A 27788-nucleotide genomic window follows, 5' to 3' on the forward strand; every position below is an offset into this window, starting at 1 on the left:
AATAGTTTATGATTCAGCTGCCACATAGTGTTCAATAACGATTATAGTTGATATACTTTATACTTCTAATAGTCTAGTAATAACTAGGCCTATAATAAGAAAATGTAGGCTAATCGCAGTTTGCCAATCGCAGGCAGGCCTTTTCTAAAATGTAAATCTAAAAATACAGATGTCTTTGACAAATAGGCCTATTTGTAGGATAATTGTTGTTCTGGGTCAGAGAAAGTTATATATTTAAAAAATGTAAATTTTACCTTTATTTAACCAGGCAAGTCAGTTAAGAACACATTCTTATTTTCAATGACTGCCTGGGAACAGTGGGTTAACTGCCTGTTCAGGGGTAGAACGACATATTTGTACCTTGTCAGCTCGGGGGTTTGAACTCGCAACCTTCCAACGCTCTAACAACTAGGCTACGCTGCCGCCCCATGTGATCCAGGGTGAGATAATAATGGATTAGGTTTGCCATAATATGACCCACCAGCTATGGATTGATCGGGTGACACAACAGATAACTAAATTGCAGATACTTTTTGAAACCCATTGACTTAACCTGCTAAGCCTATTCTGGGCCCATTTGAGATAGGCCTAGTCATTCCCCAGAATCCTAAACAGCTTTGAACATTGGATGGGATCCTAAAGAAGGAAACTTTGCCAGAACCAGCATGTCAATAACATGTCTTGAAAATAATATAAAATAGGGTGGAGAATTCAGCAGAAGGCTCTGTGTGATTCAGGGTTCCCTTTGCTCATGATACGCCCTAGTTAACCTACACTCTTAGAAAAAAAGGGTTCCAAAAGGGTTCTTCGCCTGTACCCTTTTTGGTTCCATGTAGAATCCTTTTGTTCCATGTAGAACACTATGTGGAAAGAGTTCTACTTGGAACCAAAAAGGGTTCTTCAAAGGGTTCTCCTATGGGGACAGCGGAATAACTATTTTAGGTTCTAGATAGAGGCCTACTGAGCTAATATTGCTTTGGCGTGGGGATAAATAGGGAAGCAGGCAGGGGAAATATATTAACGTTCAAGACATCAGAGACATTGATAAAATGGGGATAGTCTAATGTTGTCCGGAGGGACTCAGTCTTTCTGGTTTTGGTTCTTTCAATTTAAGCGCTCCTTTTCGCGCTAACCTCAATTGTGACCGTTGTGCGCGGCCACGTAGCATAGAGCTCCAGTTCTTGAGCGCGCCTCCTCCTCCTAACGACAGAGGGAGTGCGCGTTCTCCAGAGAGAAGGCTGGAGACGAGAGAGCGTGAGATCTCGGCTGCTGCGGTTGAGCTGCCGCTGCTGCTGAAGGGAAGGAGGAAAACATCATGAGCTCCAGGAAAGGTATGAAAATATGTTATATTTTTTACAAATATTCCGACTACGGGACAGCTTTTGTTGGTTTTGATAAGAGGTGGTGAAATTACGCGCGTGCGGGGGTTTCCAACCTTTTTGATAAGGATGCTTGGCCGGGCCAGCTAAAGCTCGAGACTGATGTGTTGTTCTTTCTCTCTGTCCCTTCTCGGTGCTCGGACCTACTTCTACATGAATCTAATCTCTTCTAGTGATGGCAATCCAGGCCCGAAAGAGAAGGCCCAAGGGGAAAAAAGACAAAGCAGCCCACGGAAGGAGGTAAGCAGAGCGGTGTTCGGAATGGAGTGGAAGTGGTATTTGGTGGTGCTGTGCTCGTTTGTTATGTCTCTTGTGTCAAGTCGTGACAGCGGTTATTAAGCTTTCCATAGAACGTCAGCCAGCTAAGCTGTCATTGTTGGCAGTGGCTGGTTGAGTAGCTGGTGCGAAGGCAACATACGGGGGAAGAGTCTGTTTTGGGCAGGTATGGCAAAACGCACACATAGGCATATTGCGAGGGCGGTGGTGCAGGTGCTGGTACGGGAACGCTGGTCCAGCTCGTTTGGGCGCTCCTACTGTGTGGTGTCGGAAGTTGCCATTGGCAACGTCCCTCGGGCCCCCTTGTGTATGGATAGGTCGATGGATACCTCGTGCCTGGAATGGCTTTTTGCCCAAGGAGGATATGAATTTCATGCTGGAGTTGTATATCGTAGGCCTAATACATCGGCAATGACTGACTCTTTCTGTGAAAACCCAACATGTTATTGGGTTGTTGGGATTACCCAAACATGGGTTAATTTAACCATCAGTTGGATATTCTTTTACTTTGATGCTGGTTGACCTAGCAGCTGGGTCTTTTAGAATGTAATCCTTAGGTTATTTTTCAGGAGGCTTGGTTTATCAGGGGTGTGGCTTTCAGAAAGCTCTTATTGACAACCCGTGAGAGTAAATGTAGTTGTTGTTCATCATGTTACATTTACATACTGAAAATCAACATTTTCTTTAAAATGTTTAGCATTTTACACATTCTTTTAGAATATAAAGATGATTTATTACCAGAGGTGTTGACTCGAGTCTGACTTGGACTCTACAAGATAGAAAATAAAATCACTTGACTTTGACTCTGAGCTTCAAGACTCGGGCCTTGACTTTGACTTGAGACTGATGACTTGAAACTATCGGGCGAAAGCGGAGAAGGGAGGCGTGCCCTTCTCAAATCGAACAGTAATCTGCGCAACTCTGTCATTTTGTCAACAAAGCAACATGGTGCATCTTTTCCATAAAATACATGTTGTAATTTTCTAACTTGTTTTCATTGGGAAGGCAGATAAGGCGTTTTTTATTAAAAGCAATCCCTTTTGAATGGGAAAACACAGAAACCTAGTAATTACTACACGTGATTAATTATGTCACTTTGTTTAGAGCCAACTTCACTGTGGGTTTTGAACTGGGTGCCTGGCTCATGCCTGGCTCATGCCTGGCTCATGCCTGGCTCATGCCTGGCTCATGCCTGGCTCATGCCTGGCTCATGCCTGGCTCATGCCTGGCTCATGCCTGGGATCCAGCCCAGTTCCAAATTGAACGCAATAAACTTTCAGCTGATGCAAAACACGCCTACACGGATTTGTGGGGTTGCTAGTGTGAAACAATGGGAAAAATATAAACAATTCATACATATTTTAATAGGCTACATACAGAATAGCCTTTGCTTATTTGATCTGCATTGCACCAAATTCTTGTTTAAAAAAACATCTAATCTGTGCTTCTCAACCAAAAAGTTGCGGTTCTTGACTGTTTACCAGTCATCAGCAATGATGCGCAAAGGCGGGCGCACATATACAGATTAGTGACCAGAAAGCGCTTGTTTAATTTTCTACAATTTTGCATGTCAAAAATAGAGTAGCCTACTTAAATTGATATTATCCATTTAAAGTACAGTTTAGCAATCTGCTACAGATGCATCTTTGCTACAACAATCAGCTTGGTGTCATAGACTAGACTAGACTTAGTATGATGTGTTACGTTTGGTATGGTTAAATAAGACAGATGGTTACTTAAGGCAAAAACAAAAGTAGGGTGGTTGGTCGGGGTGGGTGAGCATATAACACGAACATCTAGCAACCCAAAGGTTGTGATTTAGAATCTCAAAATGGACAACTTTAGCACTTCTTGCAACCCAAAGATTGTGACTTCAACTCTCATTACAGACAACTTTAGCATTTTAGCTAATTAGCAACTCTTCAACTACTTTGCAACTACTTAGCATGTTAGCTAACCCTTCCCCCAACCCTTAACTTATCCTTTTAGCTAACCCATCCCCTAACCCTACCCATAACCCTTTAACCTAACTCCTTAACTTAACCTTAACTCTAACCCTAAGACCTAGCCTAGCTAACCTAGCCACCTAGCTAGAATTCGTAACATATCATACATTTAACAAATTCGCAATATATTGTACATTTTGCAATTCCAAACATGATAATACAAATTGTATTATGATATTTGTGAGGAAGAAAAAGGTGACAGACAGATCGTGCTTTCCATCCGATCATGCAACCTCTGCTGCACACAGGTAGGCTATATGATCCTGCTTGCTCTGCTGCACACAGGTAGGCTATATGATGCTGCTTGCTCTGCTGCACACAGGTAGGCCATATGATCCTGCTTTCTCTGCTGCACACAGGTAGGCCATATGATCCTGCTTGCTCTGCTGCACACAGGTAGGCCATATGATGCTGCTTGCTCTGCTGTACACAGGTAGGCCATATGATCCTGCTTGCTCTGCTGCACACAGGTAGGCCATATGATCCTGCTTGCTCTGCTGCACACAGGTAGGCCATATGATGCTGCTTGCTCTGCTGCACACAGGTAGGCCATATGATCCTGCTTGCTCTGCTGCACACAGGTAGGCCATATGATCCTGCTTGCTCTGCTGCACACAGGTAGGCCATATGATCCTGCTTGCTCTGCTGCACACAGGTAGGCCATATGATCCTGCTTGCTCTGCTGCACACAGGTAGGCCATATGATCCTGCTTGCTTTGCTGCACACAGGTAGGCCATATGATCCTGCTTGCTCTGCTGCACACAGGTAGGCCATATGATCCTGCTTGCTCTGCTGCACACAGGTAGGCCATATGATCCTGCTTGCTCTGCTGCACACAGGTAGGCCATATGATGCTGCTTGCTCTGCTGCACACAGGTAGGCCATATGATGCTGCTTGCTCTGCTGCACACAGGTAGGCCATATGATTCTGCTTGCTCTGCTGCACACAGGTAGGCCATATGATGCTGCTTGCTCTGGACTCCTGAGAAGTGACAATGTGACACGCTATTCCTAGTTGATATTGACTGCTAACATGAATGACTTTCAGATCAAAATGCAGTTGTAAAACACAGTTTATTTCGGTATCTTGTGTTTTGAAAATAAATGTATCACTGTTTATGGCTGTAATGACAGGCTCCATTTGCACAACGTTTATGCACATGTTGTTCGCCCTTTGAGCACGTGTGTGCGCAGGGGTCGGAACCACTCCTTTTTGTGGACTGAGCTAGAACAGATTGCTGATTTGATGTACAGCTATAGGATATGGTCATATCTCAATAACCCAGCACCAATAACCCAACATCAACAACCCAACCTTGCTCTTTTTAAATAAAACAACCCAACTAAGTGACCCAATGCCTGCAACCCAGCAGTTGGGTGAACCAAACAACCCAGTATTTTTTTTCTGTGCTAGGTTACTTCAGCTGCAACTGAGACTGAAACCCTGAGCCTTGTTTGGGGGTTGTAAAAGAGATCTGACTGATGTGACAGGCTTCCTCTGCCTATTTTCAGTAATGACAGCACAGAGACAGATGAGCATCCCAAATGAATAAACTAGCTACTTTCGTCGATTTAAAGGCACTATATGTGAATCACACCGGGGTCTGTGGCTGCTAGATGGCTGTTGGTGATGTAGCCTAACAGAGTGTGAGTGTTTGTGTAGACAAAGGACTTCTACTAGAGTGAGAATGATCTGGTTTGGGTGTGTGAGTGCTGTCTATTGCATGGTGCGTGAGCCGGTTATGATGAAGTGCAGTAGTTGGTATGCACACGGCGGCACATTGGCCCTGTAAAGTGCATACGAATTGGTCTGGATAGAGAGGAGTAGACTTCATGGCACAATGCTATTGGACCAAAGTCACCGGTGTAGTCACTGGCCACAATTAGGGGACTCCATACCAAGGTTCCGCCCACACAGGTGCGCTGTGGAAGGGGCTGGAATCGCTGTTGCTTCAGGAAACATTCACCAAATGATTCCGCACGTCACTCACAAACATGTCAAATAGAAATGTATTGAAGCACTGGTTTTTTCTTCTTCTTCTTGCCATTAATTGAATGATGTTAGAAATGTATCTTGTTATCATGCTGTTATAATTAGGGATGCACGATATATCGCTAAGCATATCGGAATCAGACGATATTAGCTAAAAATGCTAACATCGGCATCTGCCCGATGGCTAGTTTAACGCCAATGTGCAAAACCGTTGTCATAGCTATGTAACATAGGTAGATGAGGTAATGACGGCACGACAAATACTACGTTACACATGCAACACAGCATTCCTAACCTGGCCCACAATGTCTGCTATGTGGATCTATTTTGAAGTTTCAAAGGAAGATAACAAAAAGGCCATGTGAAACATTTATACTGCTATTATTTCCCGAGGAGGGGAGAGGGTGAAATCTTTCAATACCACAAACATAATTACTCATTTGAAAGTGCATAACCCCCAGACATTCAGAGACTACTTAGAACAAAAGCAGAAAAATACTAAGGGCACACTTCCAACAACTAAACAAGTTCAAGTCGAGCAGTCATTCGAAAGAGTAAGAGCATTTCAGCGAGACAACTCAAAGGCAAAATCCATTAACGCCAAGATAATGAAATTCATTGCCCTTGACAATCAAGCGTTCTCTGTTGTGGATGATGTTGGCTTTCGCCGACTGGACGAGCACCTCGAACCACGGTACACTCTACCAAGTAGGCGCCATTTTTCAGATGGTTTCCCTACCGGAGTTACACTGTATGGTTGAAATGCACATCCCTGAGCTGCTTGCTACGGGTGTTACTGCTATTAGCTTCATGACTGACATTTGGACCAGAGATGTCAGCCCCATGAGCATGCCGAGTCTGACAGCACAGTGGGTCGATGAGGATTTCATACTGAAGGAAAGCTGTACTGCTCAAGAATGTGCTGGTTCTCATACCGCTGCTGCCATTTCAATGGCATTTGAGAACATGTTTGAAACATGAACACACTCCTAGCACCATTTGAACAACTAACTCAAGAAATAAGCTCATCAACTGCGACTGCAGCAGACGTGATCCCCTCGGTCATGGCATTGAAACGCCTGCTCAACAAAACTGCTGACTGACCGTGGGGTGAAAACTTGCAAAAGTACTCTAGTAGAGGCTGTGAACAAGCGATCCGGTGTCATTCTCTGAGCCGCTTTACGGAGTCGCCACCTTGCTCGATGCTAGGTACAAGGCCCCACACTTCGATGCAGACAAGAAACAGGGTTTACGTGAAATGTTAGACACAGTTGGACAAGATGGAAACGGACATACTGACAGTGTGCACCGAGGAAGAGGACCCACGACAGAAGAGGCCACGGACAGACAGAGCTGAAACTTCATGTCACTTCTTGACATGTATGATGAAATCCTGGTTGAGAATGAAACGACTGAACAAATGAACAACAAAACAGCACAGCAGGTAAGTGAAAGAAATAGGTTTCGATTATGTTTTACTGGTAATGGGGACTTAAATGCCAACAAAATAACTTTTTGGTGTGTGTGTGTGTGTGTGTTTCAACTATTTAACTGTATTAGAGTGCTTAAAAGGCAGCTAAAATGTAAAATATTGGTAATATAAATTTCAGTTGATTTATATTGGGTCCATTGACATCATGTGTGACTTCTTGAGTATTGACATTGCTCTGAAAGAGACCTTAAAAATGAACCTGTATCACACTCTATCTTGGCCTTTGCCACCTTTCAATGTCATAACTGTGTGTTTTGTTAAAGCTTTGCTGCTGCTGGGAACAATCTCTCTGTAAAGACATGCTTTGAGCCGGAGTGGAAACCACAACAAACAAACACATGACATGTTCTCAGGTGACATCATAGCAATACCTGTCCATACATTTTCTGTATGTGTGCATGTTTGTGCACGTGCGCATTAGCGTATGAGCTTATCATGTGGGCCCACGTGTGAATGTTGTTTTGTGTATGGTAGGCCCCTCAGGAGGACTATGTCTACATGTCTGTCTACTGCTACAGACAGGAGGCTCATCAAGACCTATCTGAAACCAGAGGGCCAAAGCAAAGCAGTAGTACCATTGACCCACATCACAGCCTCCTCTCCATTCATATGGAGAGAACATCTTCTGTTTGCACCCCCAGCCCCTGGAGGGTTACGCCCACCTTATTTGGCTGACATCTGACCTGGCCACACCCTGGCCATCAGAACAACACAGGGCCTGAGAAAGGAAGATCACAATAAAGCTGGGAAGAACAGAGGCTCCTTTCATTGATCCTCAGCTACAGCTACAGCGAAACAGAACAGGACACACACACACACACACACACACACACACACACACACACACACACACACACACACACACACACACACACACACACACACACACACACACACACACACACACACACACACACACACACACAAAGAGTGCTGCTGGGTGTGGTGCAGAGTGTGTGTGTGTGTGTGTGTGTGAGTCATGTCCATGTGTACCGTACATTTGTGTTAGGCTATGTAGATGGGATGGTTCTGAAATAGAGTATGCTCTGCAGACAGTCTGAATTGGGCCTCAGTGCCTCATATTCTCTTCCATCTGTCTCATTCATGCTGCCTCTTGACAGATTAAGTTTGCTCACTGCCCTTTAAATGGTTTCTGGGGGCAGTTTTTTAGGCCTTATTTCTACAAGACATAGTTATTTCTACAAGACATAACTTGTGACTTGATAGAATCTTTCATCTTTGATTTGTTTTATGGTCTATGTTATGAACAAGGTATTGACTGTGTGTGGGGGTGGAGGGATAGAGGGATTTGTTCATCATCCTGACCAGAGGTTCACTTCTTTCTATCACAACATGCACTTTTCATCCAACTGTTGCTTATTTATTCAGTGGTTTACAGTTCAGTTATTAACTAGTGATGTGATCCTATCACCAACTCATTCACATCAAATCAAATAAAATTAAATAAAATTTCATTTGTCACATACACATGGTTAGCAGATGTTAATGCGAGTGGAGCGAAATGCTTGTGCTTCTAGTTCCGACAATGCAGTGATAACCAACAAGTAATCTAACTAACAATTCCAAAACTACTGTCTTATACACAGTGTAAGGGGATAAAGAATATGTACATAAAGATATATGAATGAGTGATGGTACAGAGCGGCATAGGCAAGATACAGTAGATGGTATCGAGTACAGTATATACATATGAGATGAGTATGTAAACAAAGTGGCATAGTTAAAGTGGCTAGTGATACATGTATTACATAAGGATGCAGTAGATGATATAGAGTACAGTATATACGTATACATATGAGATGAATAATGTAGGGTAAGTAACATTATATTAGGCAGCATTGTTTAAAGTGGCTAGTGATATATTTGACATCATTTCCCATCAATTCCCATTATTAAAGTGGCTGGAGTTGAGTCAGTGTCAGTGTGTTGGCAGCAGCCACTCAATGTTAGTGGTGGCTGTTTAATGTTCTCATGGCCTTGAGATAGAAGCTGTTTTTCAGTCTCTCGGTCCCAGCTTTGATGCACTTGTACTGACCTCGCCTTCTGCGGGGCGAACAGGCAGTGGCTCGGGTGGTTGTTGTCCTTGATGATCTTTATGGCCTTCCTGTGACATCGGGTGGTGTAGGAGTCCTGGAGGGCAGGTAGTTTGCCCCCGGTGATGCGTTGTGCAGACCTCACTACCCTCTGGAGAGCCTTACGGTTGTGAGGCACAGGCATACAGGAGGCTGCATGCTCACACTTATCCTGGCATGACTGCCTGGGCGACTGCCTGGGCGACTGCCTGGGCGACTGCCTGGGCGACTGCCTGGGCGACTGCCTGAATGAGTCATGGATCAACCTTTCCATGTCCAGCATCAATGCTGCCAGAATTATTACATGATAATTATACCTGTTTGTAGTTTGTTTTTGCACTTTATATGCATTATCAGATAGATTTGTAGGTTAACACACTGAGATGAATGATGGCTAAACCTCCCCTAACTCTAAAGATATGGCTCGAGATGACTCAGTCATCTCAATTCTGAGTTTATGATTTCTGCTAGCATTAAACTCAGAACCACTAGAGAAGCCATACTCAACTGGTGGACAGTGGTCCAAAACGGGGTCAATACGGACCGCAGGTCCCGACTTAAAAAATCGTAGTTATTATAACTAGATTACGTGCCCAGGGGCCTCGACCGCCAGGGGTCCCCCATTTTCCTTTTGTTGAGTCACTCCAGTGTCATATGAACACCCATAAGACATGACAAAATGGGTAGAAATGCAGGAAATTTGTTTTAAAAATGACTAAATGTTCTCAATGCCCCATTGCAAAATGTGTAGAATTGCAGCAACATTTTCTTTCTGCCAATAAGAGGGGTGTGAACAGTTTGGGGTTGCATGGGTTGCGTGTTGGCGGTTTGTTACTATGCCGATAAATTACAATATTCATCCAAACCTTTGCCACCTTTGCCACTCACAGTGCATTCTGAAAGTATTCAGACTCCTTTACTTTTTACACATTTTGTTAGGTTACAGCCTTTTTCTAAAATGGATAAAATGGGTAACAAAACATTTCTGCAGTGTGGAAGGTGTCCAAGAACACAGTGGCCTCCAAAATTCTTAAATGGAAGAAGTTTGGAACCACCAAAGCTGGCCGCACGGCCAAACTAAGCAATCGGTGGAGAAGGGCTGATGGTCACTCTGACAGAGCTCCAGAGTTCTTCTGTGGAGGTGGGAGAACCTTCCAGAAGGACAACCATCTCTGCAGCTCTCCACCAATCAGGCCTTTGTGGTAGAGTGGTCAGACAAAATCCACTCCTCAGTAAAAGGCACATGACAGCCGCTTGGAGTTTGCCAAAAGGAACCAAAAGGACTGTCAGACCATGAGAAACAAGATTCTCTGGTCTGATGAAACCAAGATTGAACTATTTGGCCTGAATGCCAAGCGTCATGTCTGGAGGAAACCTGGCATAGTGGTGGCAGAATCATGCTGTCGGGATGTTTTTCAGCAAAAGATGAAAGGAGCACAGAGTACAGTACAAAGAGATCCTTAATGAAAACCTGCTCTAGAGTGCTCAGGACCTCAGACTGGGGCGAAGGTTCACCCTCCAACAGGACAATGACCCTAAACACACAGCCAGACAACACACGAGTGGCTTCAGGACAAGTCTCTGAATGTCCTTGAGTGGCCAGCCAGAGACCGAACTTGAACCAGAATGAACATCTCTGGAGAGACCTGAAAATAGCTGTGCAGTGACGTTCCCCTTCCAACCCGACAGAGCTTGAAAGGATCTGCAGAGACAAATGGGAGAAACTCCCCAAATACAGGTGTGCCAAGCTTGTAGTGTCATACCCTAGAGGACCTCGCAACCAAAAGTGCTTCAACAAAGTACTGAGAAAATGGTCTGAATACTTATGTAAATGTTATATTTAAGTTTGAAATCTTTTATAATTTTGCAAACATTTCTAAAAACCTTTTTTTGCTTTGGCATTATGGGGTATTGTGTGTAAATTGATGGGAGAGAAAAAACAACTATTTAATCCATTTTAGAATAAGGCTGTAACGTAAGAAAATGTGGAAAAAGTCAAAGGGTCTGAATACTTTCTGAAAGCACTGTAAAAACTGTGTGTGACCGGACCTTCTCAAATAGCGCTTGAGTACCCATGCGCCAGAGCTTCAATGACACATAATTCTGTGTATCACAGCGTTTGTGTTGTTAGGAGTTATGATACAGTATCACTAACTCCTATAAATATCCCAGCCTCAGTGCTAACAGTGTGTGTCGTATAATTCTGCTCTCTCCCTGTGTACTGCTGTAATGTAGATGCTTGTATGAGCCCAATGCAGTCTGATTGATGTTGCTACATCAACAGCATTGATTTTTGTCTTGTGTTTCGCCATTTGATGGAAGATGGGAGTAGGCTAGCGAACAGGACTGTGTGTGGTGCAGTGGAGTGAGGCAGCCAGGTATTGTAATGTTCTCTGGAATTCAGACAAATGTTTTTTCTGCGGTAGCTGAATAATATTGCTCCAGCTCACAACTCCCCCTCTTGGAGTTAAGTCAAAGTTATAAATAGGTATATATAATAATAATAATAATAATAATAATAATAATAATAAGCCATTTAGCAGACACTTTTATCCAAAGCAAACTACTCTCATACATTTTACGTACAGGTGGTCCCAGAAATCGAACCCACGATCCTGCCATTGCTAGGGAGATGCTCTACTAACTGAGCTACAGAGGACCATGGTACCTAACTACGTTGTGGTGGTTCTTCTATGGAAGTCAGAGGACTAGGTACAGGCTTCAACGTTGTCTGAGCAGACCTCAGCACAACCGCTGACTTAGGTTAATTAATTCATTTAATTGATTCCCAGAGAGGATCACTTAGTGATGGTGAAGAGCCAATACTTTGGACCAGACCTTGTTGGTTGGTTCTACTGACTGGATATCAGTGACCTGAAGCTTATATGCACTTGTTTACAGTTTGTTTGTGTAGATTGTCAATTCACATTGCTAGCGATGTGGGCTGTGCCATATTGGCCTTATCAGTATATGTCCCTGGTCAGAGATGTATGGACTGAGAGTGTGTCAAAGGCAAGTGGATTCGAGTGTGAGTGAGCAAGAGGGGGAAGCTCAGGAGTTCGATCCCTGCTGGACAGATCTGCTCAGCCAATGCTGCTTCATCGATACGGTGGCCTGGCTGAATGGATCTGATATCCACAGCTCAGCAGAGTAGTTGGCCCATGTGATGTACTAGGCAGTACGCACTACCCTCTATAGCGCCTTGTGGTCAGAACCCAAGCGGTTGACTTACCAACTAGTGAGGCAGCCAGTCAAGATGCTTTCAAGGGTACAAGGGTACAGCTGTATAACTTTCTGAGGATCTGAGGGCCAATGGCAAATCTTTTCAGTCTTCTTTGGGGAGGAGGCGTTGTTGTGCCTTCTTCACGACTGTCTCGGTGTGTGTGGACTAGAGGTTGACCGACTATGATTTTTCAACGCCGATACCGATTATTGGAGGACCAAAAAAATCTGATACCGATTAATCGGATGATTTTTATATATATATTTGTAATAATGACAATTACAACAATACTGAATGTGAACACATTTACTTTAACTTAATATAATACATAAATAAAATCAATTTAGTCTCAAAATGTATGAAACATGTTCAATTTGGTTTAAATAATGCAAACACTGTGTTGGAGAAGAAAGTAAAAGTGCAATATGTGCCATGTAAAAAAGCTAACGTTTAAGTTCCTTGCTCAGAACATGTGAAAGCTGGTGGTTCCTTTTAACATGAGTCTTCAATATTCCCAGTTAAGAAGTTTTAGTTTGTAGTTATTATAGGAATTATAGGACTATTTCTCTCTATACCATTTGTATTTTATTAACCTTTGACAATTGGATGTTCTTATAGGCGCGATAATATTGCCAGCCTAATCTCGGGAGTTGAAGTCATAAACAGCGCTGTGCTTCAAGCATTACGAAAAGCTGCTGGAAAATGCAGGAAAGTGCTGTTTGAATGAATGCTTACGAGCCTGCTGCTGCCTACCACCGCTCAGTCAGACTGCTCTATCAAATATCAAATCATAGACTTAATTATATTATAATAAACACACAGAAATACGAGCCTTAGGTCATTAATATGGTCAAATCCGGAAACTATCATTTCGAAAACAAAACGTTTATTTTTTCAGTGAAATACAGAACCGTTCCGTATTTTATCGAACGGGTGGCAACCCTAAGTCTAAATATTGCTGTTACATTGCACAACCTTCATAAAAACTCTCTTGGTAAATAGTATGGTCTGCAGCTTATCATGAGATATTCTAATTTAAGCAAGCAAAAACTCAAGACTTCCTTAACATTAGAGATCGTGCACCAGCTGTTTTTAACACATTCCTCCCCGCTTTGTCTTAACCGAGGCTGCCGTCCTGGTAAAACCAGCTAGATGTATATTATCCATGTCCTTGTTCAGCCACGACTCGATGTAACATCGGATATTACAGTTCTTCAAGTCCCGTTGATGGGATAGTCTCGAACAGAACTTCTCCAGTTCGTTCTCTAGTGACTGTACGTTCGCCAATAGAATGGAGGGTAGAGGCGGATTATTGGCTCGCCAACGTAGTCTTGTCAGGATGCCGGCTCATATGCCTCTTTTGAGCTGTCGCTTTTGAGTCTTGGGGATTGTGGTCTGGCCTGTAGTAAGCAGAACGTCCAGAGCTGCCAACTCATTGAAATAGAAAGTATTATCAAAATCAAGGTTAGTGATCGCTGTTCTGATGTCCAAAAACAAATGAAATAGCTATCCACAGCAGCGCCATCTAAAGGCTGTTTGTGTTGAATTCACAGTCAGGAGCATGAGGCTAAAGCCAAGCCCATAATCCTCACACACCCACTCACTTCTGGGCTTGTTATGGTAACATGAGATTATATTAAGTAGCCTACTCTGGTTGTCAACTGACACTTTCAAGACAATAATACGTTCTGAGGTGCCTCTGTCAAATATTACAGTTGTAATATAAAACCAGCTAAACCATAGGCCAATGCATGCTGTGTCATGATATCTAGATCAGTTGTTATTACCGTTTAGCTCACACTGATGACTGTATAATAATTGGGTAGGCTATATGAAAGCAATCTACTAATATGGAGGAATCCTCTGTTTTGGTATATGCAGTGGACAGAATATCTAAGATATCTCTCACAGGGAGAATGGTTTATTTGAATTTGATAAGGCGACATCATATTGATGATAATGTCCCAGTGTGTGACATGCTCTTCCTGAATGTTCTCCTCAGGTAGGACACAGAGAGAGTAGTACTGATTGAATGGAGGCTAATTGAATGTGGATTGTGGAACTGCACCACCAGTGGAATAAGCACCAGGAGTGTTTTAGGTAGGGCTCTGGATATTCATGTCTAGAGTCCAGACTGGGCTCGTCGACACTGGGCTTGAAGTGATGTTGAGTTGATTTAGACATGATTATTTTGAGCATTTTAACAGGGGTTCTTTAGCTTATATATCTTTATACTCAATATTAATGATGGTTAACTGTGGGTAAGTAGGTTAACCCATTGTGGTTGCTGATTATAAGGATCCACAGATTACTGCCAAATCCACAAAACAAGGATGACCCATATTTGGTAGAACCAGCGGCTAGCCTATCCATTTAATCCACATTAAGGCCTAATGATTAGGCTTGGCACTGGCACCATGTTCTCCTCAGGATTTGGTGGTGGATTTTGAAAAATGTTTTGATGTAGTGTAGTTGCGGTTTAGTAAGATCAGACAGGCTTCTGGTCCTGTAAAACGACTGGCGTGATGAGACATGATCATCATACATGGGTAAATAAGATGTTGTACTGGAGGGTTAACCTACATTCAATCAGTTTGCATCTCATAACATATCTGAGCTGCAGTCCAGTTCCAGCCAGGGCCGGGCAGCCAGGCCACCGAGGGAAGATAGAGGCATTAGGGCATGTAATTCTGTGTTCACATTCACTCACAGAGGATGCCAGAGCCAGTGAGGGTGAAGACTCAAGAAATAGCTCCCACCTGCCCTCTGCTGGTGGTTAAAGGTGAAGCGGTGAGAGAGGAAAAAGAGGTGTTATTGTGTTCATGAAGTTGACCATCTTTTCTATTCATCCTCCTCTCCTCTCTTTTATCAGCGTGGCCCCATATCTGATCATGAGAGTTTCTGATATTCTGAGAAGAGCTGCAAATAGAATAAGCCTAAGGCTTGTGTGTGAGAAATAACAAGAGATGTTGTGCCTCATACATTGTGTGATCACAACCAAGGCAGTTGAAGGCGTCTGCCAACTGCCTAGGCATCGTGATCGCAGTGTTGTGCTATGTGTTTGCCTATATGACCGTATGTATCTGACCTAGTCAATGGGTTAGTGTAAAACTATCCCATCCACTAATGCGTGTGTGTGTGTGTGTGTGTGTGTGTGTGTGTGTGTGTGTGTGTGTGTGTGTGTGTGTGTGTGTGTGTGTGTGTGTGTGTGTGTGTGTGTGTGTGTGTGTGTGTGTGTGTGTGTGTTCACGTGCGCGTGTCTGTTCTTGTTGAGTTCAGGATTAACCAGCAGCTCTAAGCCTACCTGCCAATAATACAATTGGTGGGCGTGTCTCTCTCTCCTCTATTTGTCTCAAAGAACCTCAAATCAAATCAAAGTTTATTGGTTGCGGACACAGATTTGCAGATGTTATTGCAGGTGCAGCGAAAAGGTTGTGTTTCTAGCTCCAACAGTGCAGTAATACCTAGTAAAAAATAAATAATAAACAAATATAATCCAGGAAAATAAGGAAATTACACACAATAATCACATTAGACAATCATTATGTATTATCAATGATATAGCAATTATACTGTACACAAAAATCAATATAACATGCAACAATTTATATGATTTTACTGAGTTACAGTTCATATCATGAAATCAGTCCATTGAAATGAATTCATTACACCCTAATCTCTGGATTTCACTTGACTGGGCAGGGGAGCAGCCATAGGTGGGCCTGGGAGGGCATAGGCCCACCCACTTGGCAGCCAGGCCAACCCACTGAGGAGCCAGGCCCAGGAAATCAGAATGAGTTTTTCCCCACAAAAGGGCTTTATTACAGACCTAAATACTCCTCAGCACTCCCTCAGACGATCCCACATGTGAAGAAGCCGGATGTGGAGATCCTGGGGCTTGCGTGGTTACAAGTGGTCTGTGGTTGTGAGGCCGGTTGTACACACTACTTCATTCTCTAAAACGACATTCGTTGGAGGCAATTTATGGTAGAGAATTTAACATTCAATTCTCTGGCAACAGATATTTCTGCAGTTAGCGTGCCAATTGCACGCTCCCTTTAAATTTGAGATGTCTGTGGCATTGTGTTGTGTGTCAAAACTGTACATTTTAAAAGTGGCCTTTTATTGTCCCCAGCATAAGGTGCACCTGTGTAATGATCAAGCTGTTTAATCAGCTTTTTGATATGCCACACCGTCAGGTGGATGGATTATCTTGGCAAAGGAGAAATGAGTTGTAACACATATCTCTCATATCTCTCTCATTGTTGTGTACTGTGCACCATGCAGCTTGTAGCAGGGATGTTTAAGCATGCTCTACTAATACATCATGGAAGTATTAAACAGAGTCTGAATTAGTCTGTTTCCCTACCCCATGACTGTTTTATTTCTCCCCAATGCCTTGGTTTACCGTTTCAATGGTTTCTATTTGGTCAAAATAATATTGTGTTCAATTTGAGGTGCAGGCAAAGTGCAGTTCTCTTAGTGAACACCAGAGGGCTCTATGACACCATCCAGTTTGATCCAGTTCTGCTGTTTTTGGGGAATAGAGGCTTTGTGTAGACCAAAACAAACATGAATTGAATGCTGCTGCTGTTGTTGTTGTTGTGCATAGTGTGCATGAGAACCATGATACCTTGTGAAATCTTAGTAGGTCATAGCTGCCGTGCCTTATATCAAGACATTACATGTTTCATATCTATGGGTGAAACTGTGAAGGTGAAGTGGATATCTGAAAGTGCATGTCTTAATGGCATTGAGTGTCAGCCATTTTGTGTCTGAGCAGAGCCCTCCGTTTGAGACAATCCTGAGCAGAGTCCCTAGTAATGTGCCAGATATAATGGCTGTGGTTTTATGAAGCTGCAGCTGCCTGACAAGAGGTCAGAGTGAAGGGTGGGAGAGGGCAAAGGTCATCAGCCAATATCCATCAATTAAACACATACCAGTTAGCTAATGAGACTGCATACTGCCCCCGTCTGTCTGCCTGCCTGCCTGCCTGCCTGCCTGCCTGCCTGCCTGCCTGCCTGCCTGCCTGCAGTATGTTCTCTAGTGTAATGAGTCACAGTAAGCAGATAGAGTGCTTACTTGTCCTATCTCTAGGGAATCAAGATGCACTCAACAGTGTTCAACAACCAGGAAGAGTGTGTGCATGTGCGCGCGCAAATTTGAAAGGCCTGTTTTGACCTGTGTGTATAATGTCATATTGTATGGTAGAAGTACATGGATCCTAAACTCGACCCACTCTAGGCCAGACTTGGGGCCATCAGTCTGCCAATCAATCTGCCTACTCCTGCTAACCACACCAGGCGTCATGTAGGGCATGCTAGGGCACATAGGGTCAATCACAGATAGGCTTGTAGGGCTTAGGGAATGAAGTCAATTATAGGGAGCCAGATCTTCTCAAGTTCTCTTTAAAAGGACAAGTTGTTGTTGTGTGTGTGTGTGTGTGTGTGTGTGTGTGTGTGTGTGTGTGTGTGTGTGTGTGTGTGTGTGTGTGTGTGTGTGTGTGTGTGTGTGTGTGTGTGTGTGTGTGTGTGTGTGTGTGTGTGTGTGTGTGTGTAGTTGGACACACACACACATTGGAGTCCTGTGTGTGCGTGCGTGCGTGTAGTGTGCCTGTGTACTTGTAAGCAGGCAGGCTTTGGTCGTGTGTCTACTTGGGATTTGGACCCTTTTCCTCTCCATCCCTCCTTCTCCCCTTCTGTCTCTCTCTGTCTCTGTGTCCTTATCTGTCTCTCTCTCTGTCTCTGTGTCCTTATCTGTCTCTCTCTGTCTCTGTGTCCTTATCTGTCTCTCTCTGTCTGTGTGTCCTTATCTGTCTCTCTCTGTCTGTGTGTCCTTATCTGTCTCTCTCTGTCTCTGTGTCCTTATCTGTCTGTCTCTGTCTCTGTGTCCTTATCTGTCTCTCTCTCTGTCTCTGTGTCCTTATCTGTCTCTCTCTGTCTCTGTGTCCTTATCTGTCTCTCTCTGTCTCTGTGTCCTTATCTGTCTCTCTCTGTCTCTGTGTCCTTATCTGTCTCTCTCTGTCTCTGTGTCCTTATCTGTCTCTCTCTGTCTCTGTGTCCTTATCTGTCTCTCTCTGTCTCTGTGTCCTTATCTGTCTCTCTCTGTCTCTGTGTCCTTATCTGTCTCTCTCTGTCTCTGTGTCCTTATCTGTCTCTCTGTCTCTGTGTCCTTATCTGTCTCTCTCTGTCTCTGTGTCCTTATCTGTCTCTCTCTGTCTCTGTGTCCTTATCTGTCTCTCTCTGTCTCTGTGTCCTTATCTGTCTTCTCTGTCTCTGTGTCCTTATCTGCCTTCTCTGTCTCTGTGTCCTTATCTGCCTTATCTGTCTCTGTGTCCTTATCTGCCTTATCTGTCTCTGTGTCCTTATCTGCCTTCTCTGTCTCTCTCTGTGTCCTTATCTGTCTCTCTCTGTCTCTGTGTCCTTATCTGCCTTCTATGTCTCTGTGTCCTTATCTGCCTTCTCTGTGTCCTTATCTGCCTTCTCTGTCTCTGTGTCCTTATCTGCCTTCTCTGTCTGTGTCCTTATCTGCCTTCTCTGTCTCTGTGTCCTTATCTGTCTCTCTCTGTCTCTGTGTCCTTATCTGCCTTCTCTGTCTCTGTGTCCTTATCTGCCTTCTCTGTCTCTCTCTGTCTCTGTGTCCTTATCTGCCTTCTCTGTCTCTCTCTGTCTCTGTGTCCTTATCTGCCTTCTCTGTCTCTGTCTCTGCCTAGCTCTCTCTGCCATGATCTGTCTTCTCTCTCTCTGTCTCTCTCTGCCTTCTCTGCATCTGTCACTCTCTCCTTTCCTCAGTAACACCAGGCATTGAGAGAAGTAGGCCACTAAAATACTGTCTCCCAAAATATCACTGCTAGTGAGACCCTCTACTCTCTCTCTCTCTCTCTTATAGCCAGGAGACAGGTCCTCTCATCCTCTTTTTCTTCCTATCCTCCTTTTTCTCGCCACAGCTCCACCTAGAGCTTCAATCCCTCTGAAGGATATGGGCTAACATGCAGAAAGGACATCCTAGACCTGTGAGTGTGTGAGAGCGAGTGTGTGAGAGCGAGTGTGTGAGAGCGAGTGTATGAGAGTGTGAGAGCTTGCAACAGGTGTAGACTAACAGTGAAATTGTTACTTATGGACCCTTCCCAACAATACAGAGAGAAAAAAAGAATAGAAAAATAATAACAGGATAATTAAATACACAATGAGTAACAGTAACAAGATATTCTAAACTAAGTGTTTTGATCATTTTCAAATGTAGTAACATGTCAATGTAGAATACATTGGAGGTCGACCGATTATGAATTTTCAACGCCGATACCGATTATTGGAGGCCCCCCCAAAAAAAGCCGATACCGATTAATCGGCCAATTTTTTTAAACTTTTTTTATTTTTTGTAATAATGACAATTACAACAATACTGAATGAACACTTATTTTAACTTAATATAATACATCAATAAAATAAATGTAGCCTCAAGTAAATAATGAAACAATTTGGTTTAAATAATGCAAAAACAAAGTGTTGGAGAAGAAAGTAAAAGTGCAATATGTACCATGTAAGAAAGCTAACGTTTCAGTTCCTTGCTCAGAACATGAGAACATATGAAAGCTGGTGGTTCCTTTTAACATGAGTCTTCAATATTCCCAGGTAAGAAGTTTTAGGTTGTAGTTATTATAGGAATTATAGGACTATTTCCCTCTATACCATTTGTATTTCATTAACCTTTGACTATTAGATGTTCTTATAGGCACTTTAGTATTGCCAGTGTAACAGTATAGCTTCCGTCCCTCTCCTCGCTCCTCCCTGGGCTCGAACCAGCAACACAACGACAACAGCCACCATCGAAGCAGCTACTACTAGAAGGCTCAGAGCGAGTGACGTTTGAAACGCTATTAGCACGCGCTAACTAGCTAGCCATTTCACTTCGGTTACACCAGCCTCATCTCGGGAGTTGATAGGCTTGAAGTCATAAACAGCGCAATGTTTGACGCACAATGAAGAGCTGCTGGCAAAACGCACAAAAGTGCTGTTTGAATGAATGTATACGAGCCTGCTTCTGCCTACCACCGCTCAGTCAGATACTTGGATACTTGTATGCTTGTATGCTCAGTCAGATTATATGCAACGCAGGACACGCTAGATAATATCTAGTAATATCATCAACCATGTGTAGTTAACTAGTAATTATGATTGATTGTTTTTTATAAGATACGTTTAATGCGAGCTACAAACTTACCTTGGCTTACTGCATTCGTGTAACAGGCAGTCTCCTTGGAGTGCAATGAGAGAGAGGCAGGTCGTTATTGCGTTGGACTAGTTAACTGTAAGGTTGCAAGATTGGATCACCCGAGCTGACAAGGTGAGGTTCCTAGGCCATCATTGAAAATAAGAATGTGTTCTTAACTGACTTGCCTAGTTAAATTAAAGGTATAAAAAAAATATATTTAAACAATTTAAATAAAAATAATCGGCAAATCGGCGCCCAAATTGTTATGAAAACTTGAAATCGGCCCTAATTAATTGGCCATTCCGATTAATCGGTCTACCTCTAGAATAAATGACCCTTTATATGATACCATAGAAGCAGTGTTCTGAAGGTAATGGGGATACCTTGGCAAACATGTCAGAGTGGTCATAAAATCAAACAAAAGTTTATTGGTCCTGTGAAAATCCATAAAAATATTTACAAAGTCATATAGGATGAGCCATGACTAGAATACAGTATATACATATCAAGTGGGTGAAACTGTAGTGGTGACTGTTTATCAGTCTGATGACCTGAAGGTAGAAGCTGCTTCTCAGTCTCTTGGTTCCAGCTTTGATGCACCTGTACTGTCTCCACCTTCTAGATGATAGCAGGGTGAACCGGCAGTGGCTCGGGTGAATGATGTCCTTGATGATCTTTTTGGCCTTCCTGTGACATCGGGTGCTGTAGATGCCCTGGAGGGCAGGCAGTGTGCCTCCGGTGATGTGTTGGGCTGAACGCAACACCCCCTGAGAGCCCTGCGGTTGCGACCTGCAATTGCCTTACCAGGCGGTGATACAGCCTGACAGGATGCTCTCAATGGTGCATCTGTAGAAATGTGTTAGGGTATTAGGGGGCAAGCCTCAGCCTCCAGAGAAGCTGCAGGAACTTGAAGCTCGATGGGGGTGTGCTGTCTCCTGTGGTCCACGATCAGCTCCTTCGTTTTGTTGACATTGAGAAAGAGGTTACTTTCCTGGCACCACTCTGCCAGGGTGCCCACCTCCTCCCTGTAGGCTGTCTCGTCGTTCTTGATAATCAGGCCTACCACTGTTGTGTCGTCAGCAAACTTTATGATTGAGTTGGAGGCGTGCATGACCATACAGTCATGGGTGAACAGGGAGTACAGGAGGGTCTGAGCACACACGTGTGAGACCCACGTGTTGAGGATCAGTGTGGCGCAAATGTTGTTGCCTACCTTCATCACTTGGGGTCAGCCCATCAGGAAGTCCAGAACCCAGTTGCTCAAGGAGGGTTTCAGACCCAGCCTCTGAGCTTAGTGATGAGCTTGACCACACATCATACCTTCCTGTGTAGTGTCCTGAATACAACAGTAGTTCCCTGATCCTGGTACAGCATATACAGGGTTTCTTCCTCCTATCTCGACTGATACCGTTTAATTCAATAATTGAAAAAGACAATACAAGTAAAAGTTGAGTGCCATTTCTCTCTCCATTCAGAGACATCAGTATCAAGCCTGTGTGTCAGTCTGGACTTCAACACATCATCAAATCTCATTTTATTGGTCACATACACATGTTTAGCAGATGTTAATGGTCTCATACACATGTTTAGCAGATGTTAATGGTCTCATACACATGTTTAGCAGATGTTAATGGTCTCATACACATGTTTAGCAGATGTTATTGGTCACATACACATGTTTAGCAGATGTTAATGGTCTCATACACATGTTTAGCAGATGTTAATGGTCTCATACACATGTTTAGCAGATGTTATTGGTCACATACACATGTTTAGCAGATGTTAATGGTCTCATACACATGTTTAGCAGATGTTAATGGTCTCATACACATGTTTAGCAGATGTTAATGGTCTCATACACATGTTTAGCAGATGTTATTGCAGGTGTAGCGAAATGCTTGCTTGTCTGCATGTGCTGCCTCAATGTTTCTGTGAACACATACTGTACACACACAGTCACTGTTCTATTACCAATGGCAGTTAGGGATAGGTGATATCTGACACACACACATATACTATGCTGAAGTTTGACCAAGTCAGACTAAATGTACCTAATTGTGTTCTCCACCTCTACACAACCGTTGGTGAGCAGGCAAGAGGTGAGACTGGAGGTGAGGTCTATGCCAAGGCCCTATCAAGTATAGCAGCATAGATCAGCTTCCTGGCCCCTCATCAAAGATACTGGGCAGTCACTGACACACACACACACACACACACACACACACACACACACACACACACACACACACACACACACACACACACACACACACACACACACACACACACACACACACACACACACACACACACACACACACACACACACACACACACACACACACACACACACACACACACAGAGCATTGATTATATTACACATGGTGGTTATCATTAGCCTGGTGGAACCAACCTGATCACTGCTTTCACTTTTCTATTTCACTTCAGATATCATCAAATGTGAAGTGAAATACTGTACAATGGTAAACACAGCTATCAGGCTATTTTATCAAGCTGGGTATTTTTTAATACAACTTTTCCCACTTCAAATAGCACACATTACCTGTAGTTGTTGATGAAGCTGTCTGTGTCATCAGTGCAGTAAGGAAGACTCAGCCAACAATGGAGGACAAGGGTACACAAGGGTACACTTTTATTCTGAGGTATTGCCTGACAAGCTGTGAAAATAGCAAGTGAACAGTGAATAAAATTATTTTTGGAGGTTGCTAAACCATTGCAATCACATTGCAGGACATGTTATGATACCCACCTTTGCTCCTTCTGGTAGGTCCCTGCATCCCTTCATAACCAAGGGATCAGTCTGGCACACAACTGTGCACTTTGTTTAACAGAAAAACAGGGTCAAAGAGTGTCATCATCCCTCAATTATAAACAGCTTGAGAAATAAAGTAATCTTGTATGGAAGCAAATTCTATGCTTTACAGATATAGACTGACTGGCTCCAGATTAGATTAGATTCTGGCCGGTGACGCCGTTACTCTGCAACCAACTGTGACATGTTTAGCTATGGCCATGGTTTTGTTTTTTAGGTTGTTTCTGCTAGTTGGTACACTTTTGTAGTCAGGCATGAATTATCTAGTACACCCATAGCTGCATCCAATATTTATTTGTGCCCTAGACATGGGTTGCACCTCGGAGGCTAATGTGAATGTAAAATACCCTAATTTAGAGGGGAAATACGATGACGTTGCTAAAGTAGGCAAATAATTAGTAGGAAGAACTTTGCCATTATGATATTGTCCAGTTTACTTTAGAGACATGGCAAGGTTGCCATTACTGTTGCAAGCTAGAAAAGTTGGTCAAAAATAGCTAGCAATGTTAATGTTAGCGAGCTAAAATACGGTGGTCCCCTCAATCTTAGCTAGATAAAATTATACTGCATCTAAAGTCAATCTGGCGACATCACAATCGTGCCAAAAGTCTTCCTACGTATAATTTGCCTTCTTTTGAAATGTTATCGTGTTTCCAAGTCAAATCAGAGTTGTATTGCTAGGTAAGTGTAGTATCTGGGATCTACATCTGTTTATATTAGTTACTGTGCTGTTACTAAGCAGTAATGCATTACGGCAGTGTTACGTTACTACACCTAATAGGAAATGCACATGCGCACTGGAATGCCGCGAACTGTAGAGCACGAGGGTTTTTTAACTAAACGACAACTAACTGTACTCCCGTCTCCTGCCTGGTCATTTCTCCACAACACAAATATTACAGTAAGTAGGTAGCTCGCTAGCTAACAACAGCTATGCTACCGATGATAGTGATAATTATCAAAATATAGCTACATATACAGATAAATAACCAGCAGTCAATGGCAGGGATCATCAACTAGATTCAGCCACGGATGGTCGGGGGGGGTGGAACATAATTACAAATCATTTGTAGACTGCAAATTGACCGCAAGGAGCCCAAACAGATATAATATTTGACTAAAACATCATAATTTAAACCTTGCTTACATTTCTATGCGAGCACGTGTTTCTCTATTATGCGTGGGAGTCAGTGCCGCTTATGATGAGGGAGGAATATTTAGTTTTTCTCCATGACCATGGCCTTATTTCTATTACAGCATGTTGGATGACTGTCATTCATTTTCCATTCACCCAGTTCAATGTAACGTCAATAGGTGTAGGCTACGACATGAAACTAATTTTCCCTATACCCATCATGAGTTTCCTACAACCTAGCCTATAAATGAAAGTTTACAATGTAGGTGCACACAGGTTGAGAGATTTGAGATGACAGACAGTAACACATGGACAGACAGTGACCCATTCAATACAGCCTTGCACGTTCTTGGCTGCATCTAGTTTGAACATTAATCCACAGTTTCAAAAGAGTTTCTATTGGACAAATTTGGGTATTTTTTATCACCGTTTTATTTGCTTCTGTGTAAGAAATATTTTTCGACAGAATTAGCAGAATGAATACACCCCTGATGAAACACAGTACACTTTCATAGCAGCCACGTTGTATTCCATCTCACCCTATGCACTCTTCTCAGCTTTTCTCTTCATTTGTGGACTTCAATGAACATCAGCTGTCTGTGACCAGGCGAAACAACCTTTCCAAACCAGGTTAAATTAAGGTGAAATAAAATTTAAAATAAACGTCATAATCGCTACACACAGCCTACATCGTTGTCCCCATATTAGCTAAAGTAACATCCTAGTCAACATAGCTAATAGAACTAATGTGTTAGTAAACCCCCTACAATCATGCAGTAGGATTACAGTTAATAGTTAGTAAGCAGTTACACCAGCGGGCCGCAGTGGCAATAAATTAATAAAACCAAAAGCTTACCTTGACTTGGAAGAGTTACAGTGTTGTGTCAGATAGTCATAGCCAGCTAGCTAACATAGCATCTCTCTGTTTGGCAATCTCTCTCTTGCTTCTCCTTCATTTTTGAAGAAATTCATTTGTGAAAATTGTTCAACTATGGTCTTTCTCTCTCTTTGAGTCACCTACACACCACATGTTATGCACTGCAGTGCTAGCATTCCCTGATCCTTTGATTGGGTGGACAACGTGTCAGTTCATGTTACAAGAGCTCTGATAGGTTGGAGGATGTCCTCCAGAAGTTGTCATAATTACTGTGTAAGTCTCAGGATGGGGGTGAGAACCAAGAACCTCCTAGGTTTTGTATTGAAGTCTGTGTACCAAGAGGAGGTTGGAAGATAGCTGTCCTCCAGATACACCATGGTGCAACCCTACAGAGTGCTGTTGAGGCTACTGTAGACCTTCATTGCATAACAGTGTGTTTTAATACATTATTTGGTGACTTGAATATATTTAGTAGGGTTTTATCTAAAAAGGATAACATTTATAATTTTTATGAAATTCACTGAGGAGGATGGTCCTCCCCTTCTTCCTCTGAGGAGCCTACAGATTAGAAACATTTAAATCACTTGGAGTGGATTTACTGGTGTTTTTACAGTCGTTATGTCCAACAATGAAAATATATATACAGTTGAAGTCGGAAGTTTACATACATCTTAGGCAAATACATTTAAACTCAGTTTTTCACAATTCCTGACATTTAATCCAATGAAAAATTCCCTGTGATAGGTCAGTTAGGATCACCACTTTATTTTAAGAATGTGAAATGTCAGAATAATAGTAGAGAGTATGACTTTTTATGCTTTATTTCTTTCATCACATTCCCAGTAGGTCAGAAGTTGACACACTTAATTAGTCATTGGTATCATTGCCTTTAAATTGTTTAACTTGGGTCAAATGTTTCGGGTAGCCTTCCACAAGCTTCCCACAATAAGTTGGATGAATGTTGGCTCAATCCTCCTGACAGTGTAACTGAGTCAGGTTTGTGATGGCCACTCCAATACCTTGACTTTGTTGTGCTTAAGCCATTTTGCCACAACTTTGGAAGTATGCTTGGGGTTGTTGTCCATTTGGAAGATCCATTTGCAACCATGCTTTAACTTCCTGACTGGTGTCTTTAGATGTTGCTTCAATATATCCACATAATTTTCCTTTCTCATGAAGCAATTTATTTTGTGAAGTGCACCAGTCCCTCCTGCAGCAAAGCACACCCATAACATGATGCTGCCACCCCCGTTCTTTATGGTTGGAATGGTGTTCTTCGACGTGCAAGCCTCCCCCTTTCCTACAAACATAACGATGGTCATTATGACAGTTCTATTTTTGTTTCATCAGACCATTCATCGGAGGACATTTCTCCAAAAAGTACAATCTTTGTCCCCATGTGCAGTTGTCTGGCTTTTTTATGGCGGTTTTGGAGCAGTGGCTTCTTCCTTGCTGAGTGGCCTTTCAGGTTATGTCAATATAGGACTCGTTTTACTGTGGATATAGATACTTTTGGCCCTGTTTCCTCCAGCATCTTCACAGGGTCCATTGCTGATGTTCTGGGGTTGATTTGCACTTTTCGCACCAAAGTACATTCATCTCTAGGAGACAGAACGCGCCTCCTTCCTGAGTGGCATGACGGCTGCGTGGTCCCATGGTCTGTCACGTTCTGACCTTTAGTTCCCTTGTTTTGTCTTTGTTTTAGTATGGTCAGGGCGTGAGTGGGGTGGGCAGTCTATGTGTGTTTTTCTATGTTGGGGTTTTGAGTTCAGCCTAGTATGGTTCTCAACCAGAGGCAGGTGTCGTTAGTTGTCTCTGATTGAGAATCATAGGTAGCCTGGGTTTCACTTTTGAGTTGTGGGTGTTTGTTTCCGTGTGAGTGTTTGTTGCCACACGGTACTGTTTCGGTTTTCATTAATGTTCACGTTTAATGTTTTATATTTCATAGTGTTCAGTTTATATCTTAAAATAAACGTTATGGACACTTACCACACTGCGCATTGGTCCTCCGATCCTTCTCGCTACTCCTCCTCAGAAGAGGAGGGGGAATGACGTTACACGGTCTTTATACTTACTTGCGTAGTACTGTTGTTTGTACAGATGAAGGTGGTACCTTCAGGTGTTTGGAAATTGCTCCCAAGGATGAACCAGACTTGTGGAGGTCTATAATTCTTTTCTGAAGTCTTGGCTGATTTCTTCTGGATTTCCCAATATGTCAAGCAAAGAGGCACTGAGTTTGAAGGTAGGCATTGAAATACATCCACAGGT

The 27788-nt window shown here is 42.9% G+C and overlaps 1 protein-coding gene across 4 annotated transcripts in view; it reads left to right on the forward strand.

Moving 5' to 3' along the window:
* Positions 1–1193: 1193 nt before the first annotated feature.
* The window catches only part of LOC118359256 (SRSF protein kinase 2), a 109989-nt gene continuing 83394 nt past the window's right edge, over positions 1194–27788 (forward strand). For 3 of the 4 annotated variants that reach the window (XM_035737680.2, XM_035737679.2, XM_035737682.2), the window contains exons 1-2: positions 1195–1331; positions 1553–1619. In XM_035737680.2, coding sequence (XP_035593573.1) covers positions 1316–1331; positions 1553–1619 — 83 coding nt within the window. In that variant the 5' untranslated portion in view covers positions 1195–1315. Of the gene's footprint in view, positions 1332–1552; positions 1620–27788 lie in introns of all 4 variants that reach the window. The other variant, XM_035737684.2, reaches the window with a different exon arrangement.

The sequence above is a fragment of the Oncorhynchus keta genome, chromosome 26, assembly GCF_023373465.1.
Source record: "Oncorhynchus keta strain PuntledgeMale-10-30-2019 chromosome 26, Oket_V2, whole genome shotgun sequence".
Taxonomy (NCBI): Eukaryota; Metazoa; Chordata; class Actinopteri; order Salmoniformes; family Salmonidae; genus Oncorhynchus; species Oncorhynchus keta.